The 15,026-nt window shown below is 45.3% G+C and overlaps 1 protein-coding gene across 1 annotated transcript in view; it reads left to right on the forward strand.

Annotated features, from left to right (window-relative positions):
• The window catches only part of LOC141052396 (solute carrier family 46 member 2-like), a 28,802-nt gene extending 14,206 nt beyond the window's left edge, over window positions 1–14,596 (forward strand). The window contains exons 3-4 of the mRNA XM_073549629.1: window positions 3,088–3,244; window positions 13,180–14,596. Of these exons, the coding sequence (XP_073405730.1) occupies window positions 3,088–3,244; window positions 13,180–13,228 (206 nt within the window). The 3' untranslated portion in view covers window positions 13,229–14,596. The remainder of the gene's footprint in view (window positions 1–3,087; window positions 3,245–13,179) is intronic.
• Window positions 14,597–15,026: the final 430 nt, after the last annotated feature.

Consider the following 15,026-nt stretch of genomic DNA (forward strand, 5'->3'; position numbering starts at 1 on the left):
CCCCACTGAACAATCTCCCCCGTTTTCCAGTTAATGACTGGGTTATGGCGTTGTAACCAGGGCATGCCCAACACCAATCCTGCTGGTAGATTGTCCAAAACCAAACAACTTAATTTTTCCACATGGGTAGCGCCCACTTTGAGCGAAAACAAGTCAGACATAAAGAGAATTCCCTCTTTAGTGAGGGGGGAGGAGTCAATGGCCACCACTTTGATCGGAACCTTAAGTCTAACTGTCCCTATCTTACAGCGTGTGACCAATTGGGAGTCAATGAGATTGATGGATGATCTGCAGTCCACGAAAGCTGTAGAGGGAAAACAACAATTGTCCACTAACAGTTCCACTTGAAGCAACACCTTAGAAAACGAGGAAAAGGGTACCTGAGGGTCTGAGTAGTCTCCCCGCTGACTACCCAGACCTAGTCGTTTCCCGTCGACCGGGTTGAGGATGGACAATCAGGACACTCCCTTTTCCAATGTCCCGTTTTACCACAGTAAAAGCATAACTGCTTTTCTCTCCGGCGTTGTCTCTCCTTTTCCTTCAGGGAGAGAGCCCCTACATCCATGGGCACAGAAACAGTCTCTTTTCCACTAGGGAACAATGGAGTCTCCGCCTGCATCACCCCTCTGGCCTGCAGCCTGCAGTCCTTCTGGATGGCCTGGGTCATGGCATCCTCGAGTGAGTTAGGTGGGGGATGTAATGCCAAGGCATCCTGTAACCGCTCGGACAAGCTTCTGCGAAAGAGTCCTCGGAGTGCGGCGTCGTCCCAAGAGACCTCTGCGGCCCAGCGGCGGAATTCTGTACAAAACCACTCAGCTGAGTGTTTCCCCTGACAGACACTCATCACCATGTCCTCTGCCAATCGCACTCGGTCTGACTCATCATATATGTGCCCTTGGGCCTCAAAAAACGCATTCACAGACACTCTCTCAGGGGCAGTGGAAGGAAGGGAGAAAGCCCAAGCTTGTGGGGACCCTCTTAACAGAGACATAATGACCCCAACCTTCTGACTTTCATCCCCAGAGGAACATGGCCTCAAACTATAGAAGAGTTTGCACCCCTCCATGAAGACCCTGAACTCCTTTTTGTTCCCAGAAAAGAAATCAGGCAGTTTAACAGGTGGTTCTGAGGACACCAAAACAACATCACCCGCCCCAGCCCTCAGAGACCCAGCAGCTAAAGCCCCCCGCACTGTCTCAGAAACCTGCTGCTGAGAACGAGCCAGAGCTTGCTGCTCCAGAGATAAACCCTGAAACATCTGACTCAGATTTTTCATTTGCTCAGCAAGAGATTGTATGGGATCCATATTTCTCAGCAGAGAAAGAAAAAAAAACCAAAAACTTAACGGTCAGTTATAATGTCAGGATCCTGTCAGCGCCGGCGTGCAGCCTCCGCTGAGCAGGGACTCACCCGCACTGTTGGGGGGCCCGGGGTCAGGTACAGCCGGAAAGTACAGATACACAGGACCTGTGGACGCTGAAGTTTAGCAAGCAGTCACAGGACCTACGGTCATGTGACTGCAAGGGGGCAGGGCTTAGCATCCTGTTTTCAGAGATGGCAGGACACTATACAGAAATACTCAGAGTCAGGCAAAGCGGAGGTCATACACAGATATATCAGTAAAGTTCCAGGGATGAGACAGAACGGATAGTCAGGGCCAAGCAGAAGTCAAAACCAAACAGACATAGAAGGTACCAAGCAGAATCCAAAGCAATATCCAGAGAACAGACCGAGTCATACACAGAGAATCAAGCAACCAGAACACAGCACAAACACACTCAGGGGTCACCACACAATGCCAAGGGCGAAAGTATAACTGACGGGGATGGGAGCATCCTGAGGCTATAAGAAGCCTCTCCCAGAATCAGGGAGAGGCCACAATCATAGCCCCAGGTGTGCAGGCAAGCCTGCACTGGGATCACAACCTTTAACCCCAGAAATACCAGTCATCAGCACTGGTTCCAGACATTAACCCCACGTGTGCGAGTCAAAACCGCACTGAGATCATGACAGTAGCAAATGCTATCTCAGACAATGATCTGGCCTGCAGACCTAGTTTTAATAGGAGAGAGGAGTGGTTAACCAAGCACAGCGGAAAGCAGGGATTTCCACATGGCCGATTAACCCCTGTCCTACTGAAAGAAAACAAACACCCTTAATACGCCGGAGAAGTGCTTCTTCTCAGCGGCAAAGCAGGAGCCATCAGATGCTGCGGTCTTCTGGCTCTGTTCTGTCGCGGTAACGCCGTGACATTCTTGTATTTTATTCAGAACAGAAATTAACCACTTCTTTCACACTCCCTACACATTTGTACCTGATTCACTAACTTTAGAATAGTATTCACCCTTGTACCAAGAAGAACAAATGATAAAAATAGTAGCATTCTAAATTTAAAGCCATAGGTCACTTTATTTGTATGTTAACATGTGTTGAGAACATGATTTTATGACATTTTCTAATATATATACGTATTACAGATTCTCCTTCCTCCCTGATGGCACAGCCCTTCTACTTTTAAATGTAGAGTATGCGACCAGACCAGTCCATGAGCCTATGACAACTTTCCTATGGGTAGTGTTTTATAATGATGGACAGGTCTGGTCATATACTCCACCAGCAGCCACTTTTTTGGAACAGGAGAACTCTGCAGTCTATAATGAAGACTACACAGGCAAGTGCAATCCTTATAAATTAGTCGGTGCCAAAAAATCATGTCTCCAATAAATTTGTTACCATTATGATAAAGTGGACAATCCCTTTAATTATGCAGAAAAAAAACAATATAGTCAATGAGAGAGAACAATGACATTAGAGTAACCTCTAGACAGAAAGATCAGTTTGGCTTCTGCTTTCATGGTGGATAGAAGTGAAGCCAGTCTGGTTAGGGGAATGCTAGGTAGCACTGGGCTAGTGTACTCAAGCATAGAAAGAATTGGGGTCTGAGTAAGTGTTTTTGCTTTTTAAGTGATGAGTTTGGGTTGGAAAAACAGTACCGTTTTTAAGGTGATAGTGACTGAATGGATTTACAGTGTGCATCCATTTTTTATGATAATTATGACTGTTGTTCATTTATTTGTTTCATTTCAGGGAAATTATTTGCTGTTCTCCAGCTATCTTTAGCCATCTCAGGGGTGTTAACATCAGTCGTGTTCAATAAAATTTACCAAGTCACTCTGGAGACATTCAACGGAACCTGTTTTATTATATCCGGAAATATAGCAATTTTCAGCCTCATTCCTATTAGGTATGTGAAGTATAGATAAAAAAAACGCTGTTTAATTACCGGTAGTTCTGATATTGTTGATATATTTTCATATAAATCTGCCATATTATCTTTAGGAGTATCTTAAAGTCTACCTGCTTTTTTGGGATGAAATAAAATATAACTGCACGGTCCAATTTACCATCTGATGCACTGGAAGCCCCTTTTTAACTTTTTCTGAAGATGGGCACATGCAATGAGCTTGCTACACATTTACGATAAAGACCTAAAATGCTAAGTACTGGTTACCGCAAATGTTTAAGATGGAACACTGTAATAACCCAACTTTCACTGCACAAAAAGAGTCAAAGATTGGTAAAGAATGATGAATAAGAATATTATACATACAATAATAGCTGCATTTATCATATGGTTACTCCCCAAAAAATCTATTAATTACAGCTATTATGAAACAATGCTTAAAAATGGAAATCTTACCAAGAAGAAGTTGCATGGTGTTATTGTACATGTATGAAATAAATCGTATAAAGCAGCTCAAAGATTTTGACCAAGTCTAATAACTTAAAGAGTACGTGACCAGGTCAAAAGTGGCCAAAGTTTAATATTATTTTATTCCACCTGTTTCCCTGAGTATTAAGTTTTTTGTTTTCTAAAACATACGGTTCCAGAGATACGAGCCTTTTTATTTAGTGCTCATTTTTATGGTCTTTTCAAGGGGGTGTAGTGTAGAGGATTCCCAGGGGGCTTGACTTTAGGCTGCTATGAGCCACGACCCTTGATAAAGACCATAAAAATTAACACTAAATAAAAAGGCTGCTATCTTTGGGGCCATAAAGACAAAAATAAAACAGAATACACTGGGGAGTTACAAGTACTTTATACATTTTATTGCTTAGTGAAGTTCCAAATTCTATTGCTTAGTGGGGTTCCACGAATCCATGGGATCTGTAGTTTCCCATAATAATGGTCCCTAATGACTATGTGACTCCTAACCAATGTATGGTCATTAACTGAAGGAAGATGCAAAAGATTTAATCAACAAAATATAAGTGCCCAATGCCTAGATAAGGGGGGCAAAATGGGAATAAAGTACACTAAGATGTGGAGATATATCCGCAAAGTAAAAGTGCTTAGTAGATAAGTAATTATCTCAAGCAATGTAATAAGTTACAGAGCCTGACTGGAAAGGTAAGCTTGGGTTCACAGGGCAACTACACCATTGTCACATATTTAGCAACAAAAACTTGTTTAAAATGATTTGCTTTATGAAAATTCTGTTCTATTACTTAACTGTATCTGCTGAATGAAGTAATGAGTAAAAATAAGTGTGTGCTATTGCTCTTAAGGGTTCGCTTACACTAGCGTATAAAAAATTGGCCTCATTCTCATTGAGCAGAGTGGGACCATTTTTTCTCCCTTGTCATCTGTGTGCAGTCCGTATACAATCTGTATTCTTATTCAGCCGTTATTAATCATTTACAGGACCACTTATAGTTTCCTCCTATGAAGCAGAATTGTAATGTATCCGTAAAAATCAGATGCCATGCTGTTGGTCAGTATGACGTGTGATTTTTTTTCCTCTCACTGTCTGATTTCGGAGTGAAATCAAAGCATGCTGCAATTTTTTTTTACTCAAGTGGAATACAGCTGAGAAAAATATGCAGATCTGCACTGCCTATTGCATAACATAAGTCTGAGAACAATCTGATATTTTTTATTGCACTCCTCCACTCAGACTCATTTAGGAATAACATTTTTACAAGGACACATTGCTACTGAGTGCACAATCCCTGTCACGGCTCTATTGTCGGTTGTCCTGGGACCAGGGACTCCTTCCCTGTCCTTAACGCTAGTGGGCGCCCTAGCTCGCCCTGTTCCCCGGGTTACTTCTGATGGTGAAGATGCCGGGGCCATGTACCTTACCTTACCTCCTGAATCCGCCCTCAGTCTATACCCTTCCCCCACCCGGGGAAGAGGGGAGTAGTAGTGTACTGTAAGACACCAACCAGACTAACAAGGTAATGTAAACAGGGATAAAGGAAAATACCAATCATGCAAGTATACTCACACAAACAACAGAGGTAAACAGCGGGGAGTGAAGGATGAGGTAAAACCAAAGTAGGAGAAGAAAGGGAATTATCACACACTCAAAACCTAGCAACAGTCACAGATAAATACACACAACAACCTCCAGCCATGCAGCATAAGCTATTCTGGCAATGAGTGCTAGCCAGGGCCTAGTTTATATAGCAGATGGGAGTGGCTAAAAGTGCACAGCTGAGAGACTTAATGCTCCAGGAGCGCTCAACAGAGCAGATTAACCTCTGCACTGCCAAAAGAAATTTGCACTATTTAATTTGAAAGGTGAAGTGCTTCTAATCTGTGCAGGAGTATGTAAAATCAGAGGCTATGGTCTTCTGGCTCCTCTCTGTCACAGTAAGCCCATGACAATCTCTATTGGCATCCTAGTTAATAGTATGTAATCTGCATTTCTATAAATTGTATAATCTTTTTACAAGCATTTTTACATGCAGATTTTTGGCATTGCAGTTTTGCATTGATTTAAAATTGCCACACAAAAATAGTATTTAACTCCTTCGGGAACAAATGATTTTTCATTTTCGTGCTTTCTGTGTTTCTTTCCCTTCTATCAAGAGCTAGAACTTTATTTTTCTGTTTATATTCCCAAATGAGTGCTTGTATTTTAGAAGCTGTAGTTTAGAAATAAACCATTTTATTGTATAACATACTGAAAATGTGAGAAAAAAATCCAGGTGGGGTGAAATTGTAATAAAAACCTGCAAAACTGCCATTATTTTTCAGGTTTTGTTTGCGTTCATTATACTGTAAAAATTACGTAGCAACATGATTCCTTGGAACAGTATAATTACAGCGATACCAAACCTAGATAGTTTTTTTTAGATTTTAGTAGAGAAACAAATTTGATTTGTGTAGCCATTTTACGAGACCCCTAATTTTATTTTATTTCAATAGAGCAGTGTGAGTGCTTGTTTTTTGGGGGTGGGAATTGTAGTTTTCATTGATAATGTTTTGATGTACATGGTTAATATTGATCACATTTTATTGCATTTTGGGGGGAAACTGCAGTGAATGAAACATGAATGAAAAATCCATGTAATGTTATAAATAAAGCTGCTTTGTTTTTTATATTTCCTGGGATTTGGCTTTGACTAAATTCTATTGATAAAGTCATGTGCAGATTACATGCGTTTTTATGTGTTTTCGCACCGGATTGTCTCTTCAGAGAGGAAAGGCCCCGTCTCACTAAGCAATCTCGGTAACGAGATCGCTGCTGAGTCACAACTTTTGTGACGTAACAGCGATCTCACCAGCGAGATCGCTGTGTGTGACAGCGATCAACGAGCGGCCCCCCTGCCGGTATCGCTGATCGCTGCAAGAAATCTCTGGACATTTCTTTGGTCGCTGGTCTCCCGCTGACCAGCACGCATCGCTGTGTGTGACAGGCGGGAGACCAGCGATCAGGTGTAAAAAATAATAAAAAAATAAAAAATATAGTTATTCTCACCTTCCGACGTCCCGTTCAGCCATCCCGCCTCTCTCCACGCTCCGGTCCCAGTGATCCTTTGCACGAATGACCGCGAGACTTTGTTATCCCGTGAGACTGTGACATCTCGCGGTCATTCGTGCAAAGGATCACTGGGACCGGAGCGTGGAGAGAGGTGGGATGGCTGAACGCGACGTCTGAAGGTGAGAATAACTATATTTTTTATTTTGATTCTATTTTTTACAGGATGGCCAGCGATGCCGGGATCGGCATTGCTGTGCTGATCGCTGGTGAAGCTGTCTGTGTGACAGCTCACCAGCGATCACATAGCGACTTACCAGCGATCCTGACACCTTGATATCGGTGTCGGGATCGCTGGTAAGTCGCTTAGTGTGACGGGGCCTGAAGAGGACTAGAACTCTAGTGCTACCTATTGGAAGTAGCAATCCTAAAAGTCAATACCAACTCTTCAACGAGCCTTGTCACATCACTTAGAATAAAAGCCAAACCTTAATCTCAATTTGCACTGTGTTTCGGGGTACTGGCCCTCATCAGTGCAAAGTGTGAGAACTGGTTTGGCTAGGTGAGAGGCGTTTGACTGCCATTGTAATTATGTGGTAGTATTTTCTCTGTCGGGAATACCCAGCAAAAGCATCACATGTGAACATATACTATTTTTTTTTTTTGCTCAGAAAAATATTCTTTTTATACCTGTCAGAGACACCGCACTGCACTTGCTCATAGAGCCAGTGAGCGTGTCCTGAGCACAGAAGCAGTGCTGAAAGTTACCTGGGGAGCAGGGCAGCAGAGGTGACCATGCGTGCTTCAGGCTAATAGTGTCAGGGTCCAGTCAGCGCTGGAAGGTAAAGAGGCAAAGGACCTGCGGACACTGAAACTGAATAATGTGCACGGGACCTATTGGTCATGTGACTGCTAGGGGGCGGGGCTTAGCGTCCTGTATTCAGATAGGACAGGACACCATACAACAACTCAGAGTCAGGCAAAACAGAGGTCACAGCAGTACGGGCAAACGAGGTACAGAGGGACAAACAGACGGGTGGTCAGACAGAGCCAAAGGTCATACACAAGAGGGCGACGTGGTACCAAGGGGACGAGCAGAGAGAAGTCGGGTCACAAGCAGAGAGTCATACACGAGAGGTAGCGCAGTACAAGAGGGTCAGGCAGAACTCGTAACAGGGACAGAACCAGATCACAACCAAACAAGCAAGCAAGATATCAGGCACAAGGCACACGTATACAAGAGGTCACTTAACTCAGCCGAGGGCAGGAGTATAACTGACACCGGACCCAGGTCCAGTGAGCACTAAATAGCCTCCTGCTGCCAGAGAGAGGCAGCACAATTAACCCATAGTCTAACCAGGACGGGTCAAAGCGAAATCCCGTCCTGGATCATGACAGTACCCTCCTCTCAATGGGGGGCCACCGGACCCCCAGGTCTCTCAGGGTACTTGGCGTGAAAGGCTCGGATCAACCGATCCGCATGAACTGATCGAGCAGGAACCCACGAGCGTTCCTCAGGACCGTAGCCCTTCCAATGTATCAGATACTGAAGGGCACGACGGACCAACCTGGAGTCGACAATTCGTTCCACCTCATACTCAGCCTGCCCATCTACCAGAACCGGTGTCGGGGAAGATGATGATCCCTCCCCACTGGACCTCACAGGTTTCAAAAGGGCCTTATGGAAAACATTAGGGATCCTTAGAGATGGTGGAAGACTCAACCGAAAAGCCACCGGGTTAACTGCTTCGGTAATTACATAGGGACCTATAAACTTGGGTCCAAGCTTCGCAGAGGGGACCTTGAGCCTTATCTTTTTGGTGGATAACCATACCTTATCTCCGACCTGAAACACTGGACCCACGGATCATTTTTTGTCCGCAAAAAATTTAAATTTGTCCTGGGCCTTCGTAATGTTATTCTGGACCTCCCGCCATACCTCCCCCAACCGCTGGATCGTCTCGTCCGCCCCAGGACACCCAGAATTCAAGCTGGAAAATTCTCCAAAATGAGGATGAAACCCATAATTGCAAAAAAAAGGAGATGAACCCGTAGACTGGTTAGTGCGGTTGTTAAAAGCAAACTCAGCCAATGGTAACACAGAACACCAATCATCCTGTCGGGCTGAGGTCAAACAACGCAGAATTTGCTCCAGAGACTGATTGGTCCGCTCAGTCTGCCCATTAGTCTCTGGATGGTATGCGGATGAAAAGGACAGACCAATACCCAACCTCCTACAAAAAGCTCTCCAAAATCTGGACACAAATTGCACTCCCCTATCAGACACCACATTCAGGGGTACCCCATGCAACCGCACCACATGCTCCACAAACAATCTGGACAATGTTTCCGCATTAGGTAGAGCTGCCAAAGGTACAAAATGTGCCTGCTTACTAAACCTGTCCACTACGACCCAGACCACGGTATTACCCTTGGAAGGGGGAAGGTTGGTGATGAAATCCATGGACAGATGAGTCCATGGTCTCTCAGGAATTGGCAGTGGTACCAATTCCCCGGCCGGCCGGTTATGGGGAGTTTTCGCACGGGCACAAACCTCACACGCAGACACATACTCCCCAACATCAGAGGCTAAAGAAGACCACCAGAATATTCTAGCAATGGCCTTCCGGGTCGCTGAGATCCCTGGATGTCCACCCAGAACTGAGTCATGGAACTCCTGGAGGACCCTGAGACGAAACTGAGCTGGCACAAAAAGTTTATCCACCGGCTTAGCTGGAGGTGCAAGAGCCTGGGCTTCTCGAATCTCCCGTTCCAACACATTAGAAACCTCTGCCACCACCACCCCAGGCTGAAGAATGGAGGATGGAGGTTCCGGGGGGATACCGGATCAAGACTGCGTGACAACGCATCCACTCTGATATTCTTGGATCCTGGTTGAAAAGTGATCGAGAAGTTGAATCGGGAAAAAAAAAGTGACCATCTAGCCTGTCTGGGAGTCAACCTTTTAGCTGACTCAATGTAAGCTAGGTTTTTGTGGTCCGTGATTACCGTTATAGGATGAACAGCCCCCTCCAAAAAATGCCTCCATTCTGCAAAAGCCAATTTTACAGCCAGAAGTTCCCGATTCCCCACATCATAGTTTCTCTCCGCCGGAGAGAACTTCTTTGAGAAAAAGGCGCAAGGTCTTAAATTGGTCAAAGTGGCGGGTCCCTGGGACAATACCGCCCCCACCCCCACCTCTGAGGCGTCTACCTCAACAATAAATGGTTCAGAGGGGTCCGGTTGGATAAGAACCGGGGCCGACATGAAACATTTTTTCAAAAACTGAAATGCCGCTACCGCTGCGGTTGACCAATTCTTGATATCGGCCCCCTTTTGAGTCATGTCTGTGAGGGGTTTAACCACCTGTGAGAACCCCCTTATAAATTTCCGATAATAATTAGCGAACCCTAGGAAACGTTGCAGACCCTTCAAATCACACGGTTGAACCCACTCGAGAATGGCCTGCACCTTATTAGGATTCATGCGATACCCTTCAGCAGACACGATGAACCCCAGAAAGGACAGTTCCTGAACAAAAAATAAACATTTTTCAAGTTTAGCAAACAGACAGTTCTCCCTGAGCCTTTGGAGAACTGCCCAAACATGACCAATGTGAGTCTGTTTATTAGGCGAGTAGATTAAAATGTCATCCAAATACACCACCATAAAACGTCCAATCAAATCGGAGAACACATGATTTGTGAAATTTTGGAAGACCGCTGGAGCGTTGGTCAGGCCGAAGGGCATGACCAAATTTTCAAACAACCCTTCAGTAGTGAGAAAGGCGGTCTTCCATTCATCTCCGTCCCGGACTCGGATAAGGTTATACGCTCCCCGTAGATCTAATTTCGAAAACCACTTAGCTCCGGACAACTGATTGTATAAATCAGGAATAAGTGGAAGGGGATAAGTATTCCTCACAGTTATTTTATTTAACTCACGAAAATCGAGGCATGGGCGCAAACCACCGTCTTTTTTTTTTACAAAAAAGAACCCTGCCGCCACAGGAGAAACAGAAGGACGAATATGTCTCTTACGGAGGCTCTCAGAAATATATTCCTTCATCGCAGCCCGTTCCGTACCCGAGAGGTTATACAGGTGGGCTTTGGGCAATTTAGCACCTGGAACCAGGTCAATGGCACAATCAAATGGGCGGTGTGGTGGTAAAACCTCAGCCTCTTTTTCGGAGAAAATGTCAGTATAATCTATCAGGCACTCCGGAATGCCTTCTAGACCCACGGACGACACAGACACAGAAACAAGACATTTCTCAGAGCAATAGGGACCCCATTTAACAATATCCCGAGATTCCCAATTAATCACAGGATTATGCAGCTGTAACCAGGGGAACCCCAACACCAGTCCCGCAGGCAGGTTGTTCATTACAAAACATGAAATACGTTCCTGGTGTAAGGAACTCACTTTAAGGAGAAACTCTTCAGTACAAAACACAATGTCATTCTTAACCAGTGGTGTTTTGTCAATAGCAACAAGGTGAATCGGAGTCTCCAACCTAACTGTCCCTAACTTACACCTGTCCACCAAGTCAGAGTCAATAAAGTTCAATGATGAACCGCAATCCACGAAGGCAGTTGTGGATGTGGAGACACCCCCACAACAAAGTTTCACTTGAAATGACATTTTAGAAAATGCAGAAAAGGGTACCTGAGAGCCTGGGTGACCTCCACGATAATCACCCGGGCTCAGTCGCTTGTTGGTTAGTGGCCGGGAGGGGCAATCCTTTTTCCCATGTCCAGACTCGCCACTGTGAACACAGCATTTTCTCACGTGCCGTTGTCTCCTTTCTTCCTCCTTAAGGTTGATGGTTCCCATCGCCGTGATTTTCAGTGAAGAACTGGCTCCCCTTCCTTGGGAGAATAATGATGTCTCGGTTTGTATCACTCCCCTTGCCCGTAACCTGCGATCCATTCGGACGGCCTGTGTCATAGCTTCCTCAAGGGCATCAGGTGGGGGGTGGAGAGCCAAGGCGTCTTTCAGATGCTCAGACAGGCCTCTACGGAACAACCCCCGGAGAGCAGCATCGTTCCAGCAGACCTCAGCAGCCCAGCGTCTGAACTCTGAGCAAAACCACTCGGCTGAGTGTTTCCCCTGGCAAACATTCATCAGCCTGTCCTCAGCCATACGCACCCGATCAGGCTCATCATAAATATGCCCCAGGGCCTCAAAAAATGCATCCACAGTCATACGCTCAGGGGCCGTGGTCGGAAGGGAGAAAGCCCAAGCTTGGGGGGCTCCCCTTAACAGAGACATAATGACCCCCACTCTCTGACTTTCATCCCCAGAAGAGTGTGGTCTTAAGGAAAAAAAAAGCTTACAGCCCTCCTTGAAAACTCTGAAGTCATTTTTATCTCCAGAAAAGGTATCTGGTAACTTCACTGGAGACTCAGGGGAAATTAACGTAACATCCCGAGCCCCCAATGAAAGAACCCCCTGCACAGTGTCAGCGATCAGCTGCTGAGACTGAGCCAGGACTCTCTGTTCTCCAAAGAGTTTCTGAGACATCTGCGTCAGATGCTTAACCTGCTCAGAAAGAGTGTGCACAGGATCCATCACACACACAGGTGAATGGGAGCAGAGAAAAAAAAAAAATGGTATGGGTCAGTTATAATGTCAGAGACACCGCACTGCACTTGCTCATAGGGCCAGTGCGCGTGTCCTGAGCACAGAAGCAGTGCTAAAAGATACCTGTGGAGCAGGGCAGCAGAGGTGACCATGCGTGCTTCAGGCTAATAGTGTCAGGGTCCAGTCAGCGCTGGAAGGTAAAGAGGCAAAGGACCTGCGGACACTGAAACTGAATAATGTGCACGGGACCTATTGGTCATGTGACTGCAAGGGGGCGGGGCTTAGCGTCCTGTATTCAGATAGGACAGGACACCATACAACAACTCAGAGTCAGGCAAAACAGAGGTCACAGCAGTACGGGCAAACGAGGTACAGGAGGGACAAACAGACGGGTAGTCAGACAAAGCCAAAGGTCATACACAAGAGGGCGACGTGGTACCAAGGGGACGAGCAGAGAGGAGTCGGGTCACAAGCAGGGAGTCATACACGAGAGGTAGCGCAGTACAAGAGGGTCAGGCAGAACTCGTAACAGGGACAGAACCAGATCACAACCAAACAAGCAAGCAAGATATCAGGCACAAGGCACACGTATACAAGAGGTCACTTAACTCAGCCGAGGGCAGGAGTATAACTGACACCGGACCCAGGTCCAGTGAGCACTAAATAGCCTCCTGCTGCCAGAGAGAGGCAGCACAATTAACCCATAGTCTAACCAGGACGGGTTAAAACGAAATCCCGTCCTGGATCATGACAATACCATTGTAATGTGAAACATCTATATTGTTACAACATGTAAGTAATTATATGTATCCTTTTCTTCTAGTGTTTCTGCATATAAATATCCAGTGCTCCAGGCCATCAGAAGAGGGTGACCACAATGGCTTGAATTATGAAAAATACTATGACCGTTAATAATTGTCATATGCGTAAACTAGTGTATAAAAATGTGTGGGAGAAAACTACTGTATCGGCACACGTCGGAGCTCGGAAGGGAAGTAGTGACGTTTTGGAATGCAGACTTTGATGGAATGCTCTGCGAGTGTCATGTTGCCTTTGGAGAGCCCCTAATGTACCTAAACATTACTCCCCAGCAACAGGCCCGCTGTCTTGGGGTCATACTTGATTCCGAGCTTTCCTTTGCCCCCTACATTCGATCACTGGCTCGCTCTTGTCATCTGCACGTCAAAAAGATTTCTAGAATTCGACCTTTTCTTACTTTTGAGTCTGCAAAAACTCTACTGTTTCTCTTATTCATTCTCGTCTTGACTTTTGTAACTCTATTCTAATCGGTCTCCCTCTTACCAAACTCTCCCCTCTCCAATCTGTCTTGAATGCTGCAGCCAGGATCATATTCCTCACCAATCGTTACACCGATGCCTCTACCTTGTGCCAGTCATTACACTGGCTACCCATCCACTCCAGAATTCAGTATAAACTTATTACCCTCACCCACAAAGCCCTCCATGGCTCAGCACCACCCTACATCTCCTCCCTTGTTTCAGTATACCACCCTACCCGCGCCCTCCATTCTGCTGATGACCTGAGGTTAGCATCCTCAATAGTCAGAACCTCCCACTCCCGTCTCCAAGACTTTACACGTGCCACGCCAATTCTTTGGAATGCACTTCCCAGGTCAATACGATTAGTCCCCAATCCCCACAATTTTAAGCGTGCCCTGAAAACGCATTTATTCAGACTGGCCTATCGCCTCAAAACATTAACCTAATCTATCCCTGTGTGGCACAGCCAAAAGTCTTACCATAACCAGATTTCCCGCATCATGTTCCCACATGCTTTATGCATCCATTAGCCCTATGTGTCTGTACTGTTACACACTTAACATTATGGTCCATACAATCAGGGCAACTGTTACCACCCACCTTTCGTGTCTACCTCTTTCCTCATAGACTGTAAGCTTGCGAGCAGGGCCCTCTTTCCTCTTGGTATTTGTTATAATCTACTGTATGTGATTATTGTTATGCTGTAATGTCTATTGTCTGTACAAATCCCCTCTGAAATGTAAAGTGCTGCGGAATATGTCGGCGCTATAAAAATAAAATTTATTATTATTGTTATTATTATAAACAGTGGAAACCCCCCACAAATGACACAATTTTGGAAACTGGACCCAATAAGGAACTTATCTAGATGTGTGATGAGCACTTTGAACCCCCAAGGGCTTCACAGAAGTTTATAATGCCCGGGCATGAAAATAAAAAAATCGTATTTTTTTCCACAAACATGATCATTTAGTCCCCAATTTTTTTATTTTCCCAAGGGTAACAGGAGAAAATGGACCCCAAAAGTTGTTGTCCAATTTGTCCTGAGTTCGCTGATGCCTCATATGTGGGAGAAAACTACTGTATGGGCACACGTCGGGGCTCGGAAGGGAAGTAGTGACGTTTTGGAATGCAGACTTTGATGGAATGATCTGCGGGTGTCATGTGCGTTTGGAGAGCCCCTGATGTACCTAAACTATTGAAACTCCCCAAAAGTGACCCCATTATGGAAACTAGACCCCCCCAAGGAACTTATCTAGATGTGTGGTGAGCACTTTGAACCCCAAAGTGCTTCACATAAGATTATAACAACCGGGCGTGAAAATAAAAAAATTCATTTTTTTTCCACAAAAATGATATTTTTGCCCCCAATTTTTTATTTTCCTACGGG

The sequence above is a fragment of the Dendrobates tinctorius genome, unplaced genomic scaffold (genome assembly GCF_039654945.1).
Source record: "Dendrobates tinctorius isolate UK_male_01 unplaced genomic scaffold, ASM3965494v1 ptg000160l, whole genome shotgun sequence".
NCBI classification, from domain to species: Eukaryota; Metazoa; Chordata; class Amphibia; order Anura; family Dendrobatidae; genus Dendrobates; species Dendrobates tinctorius.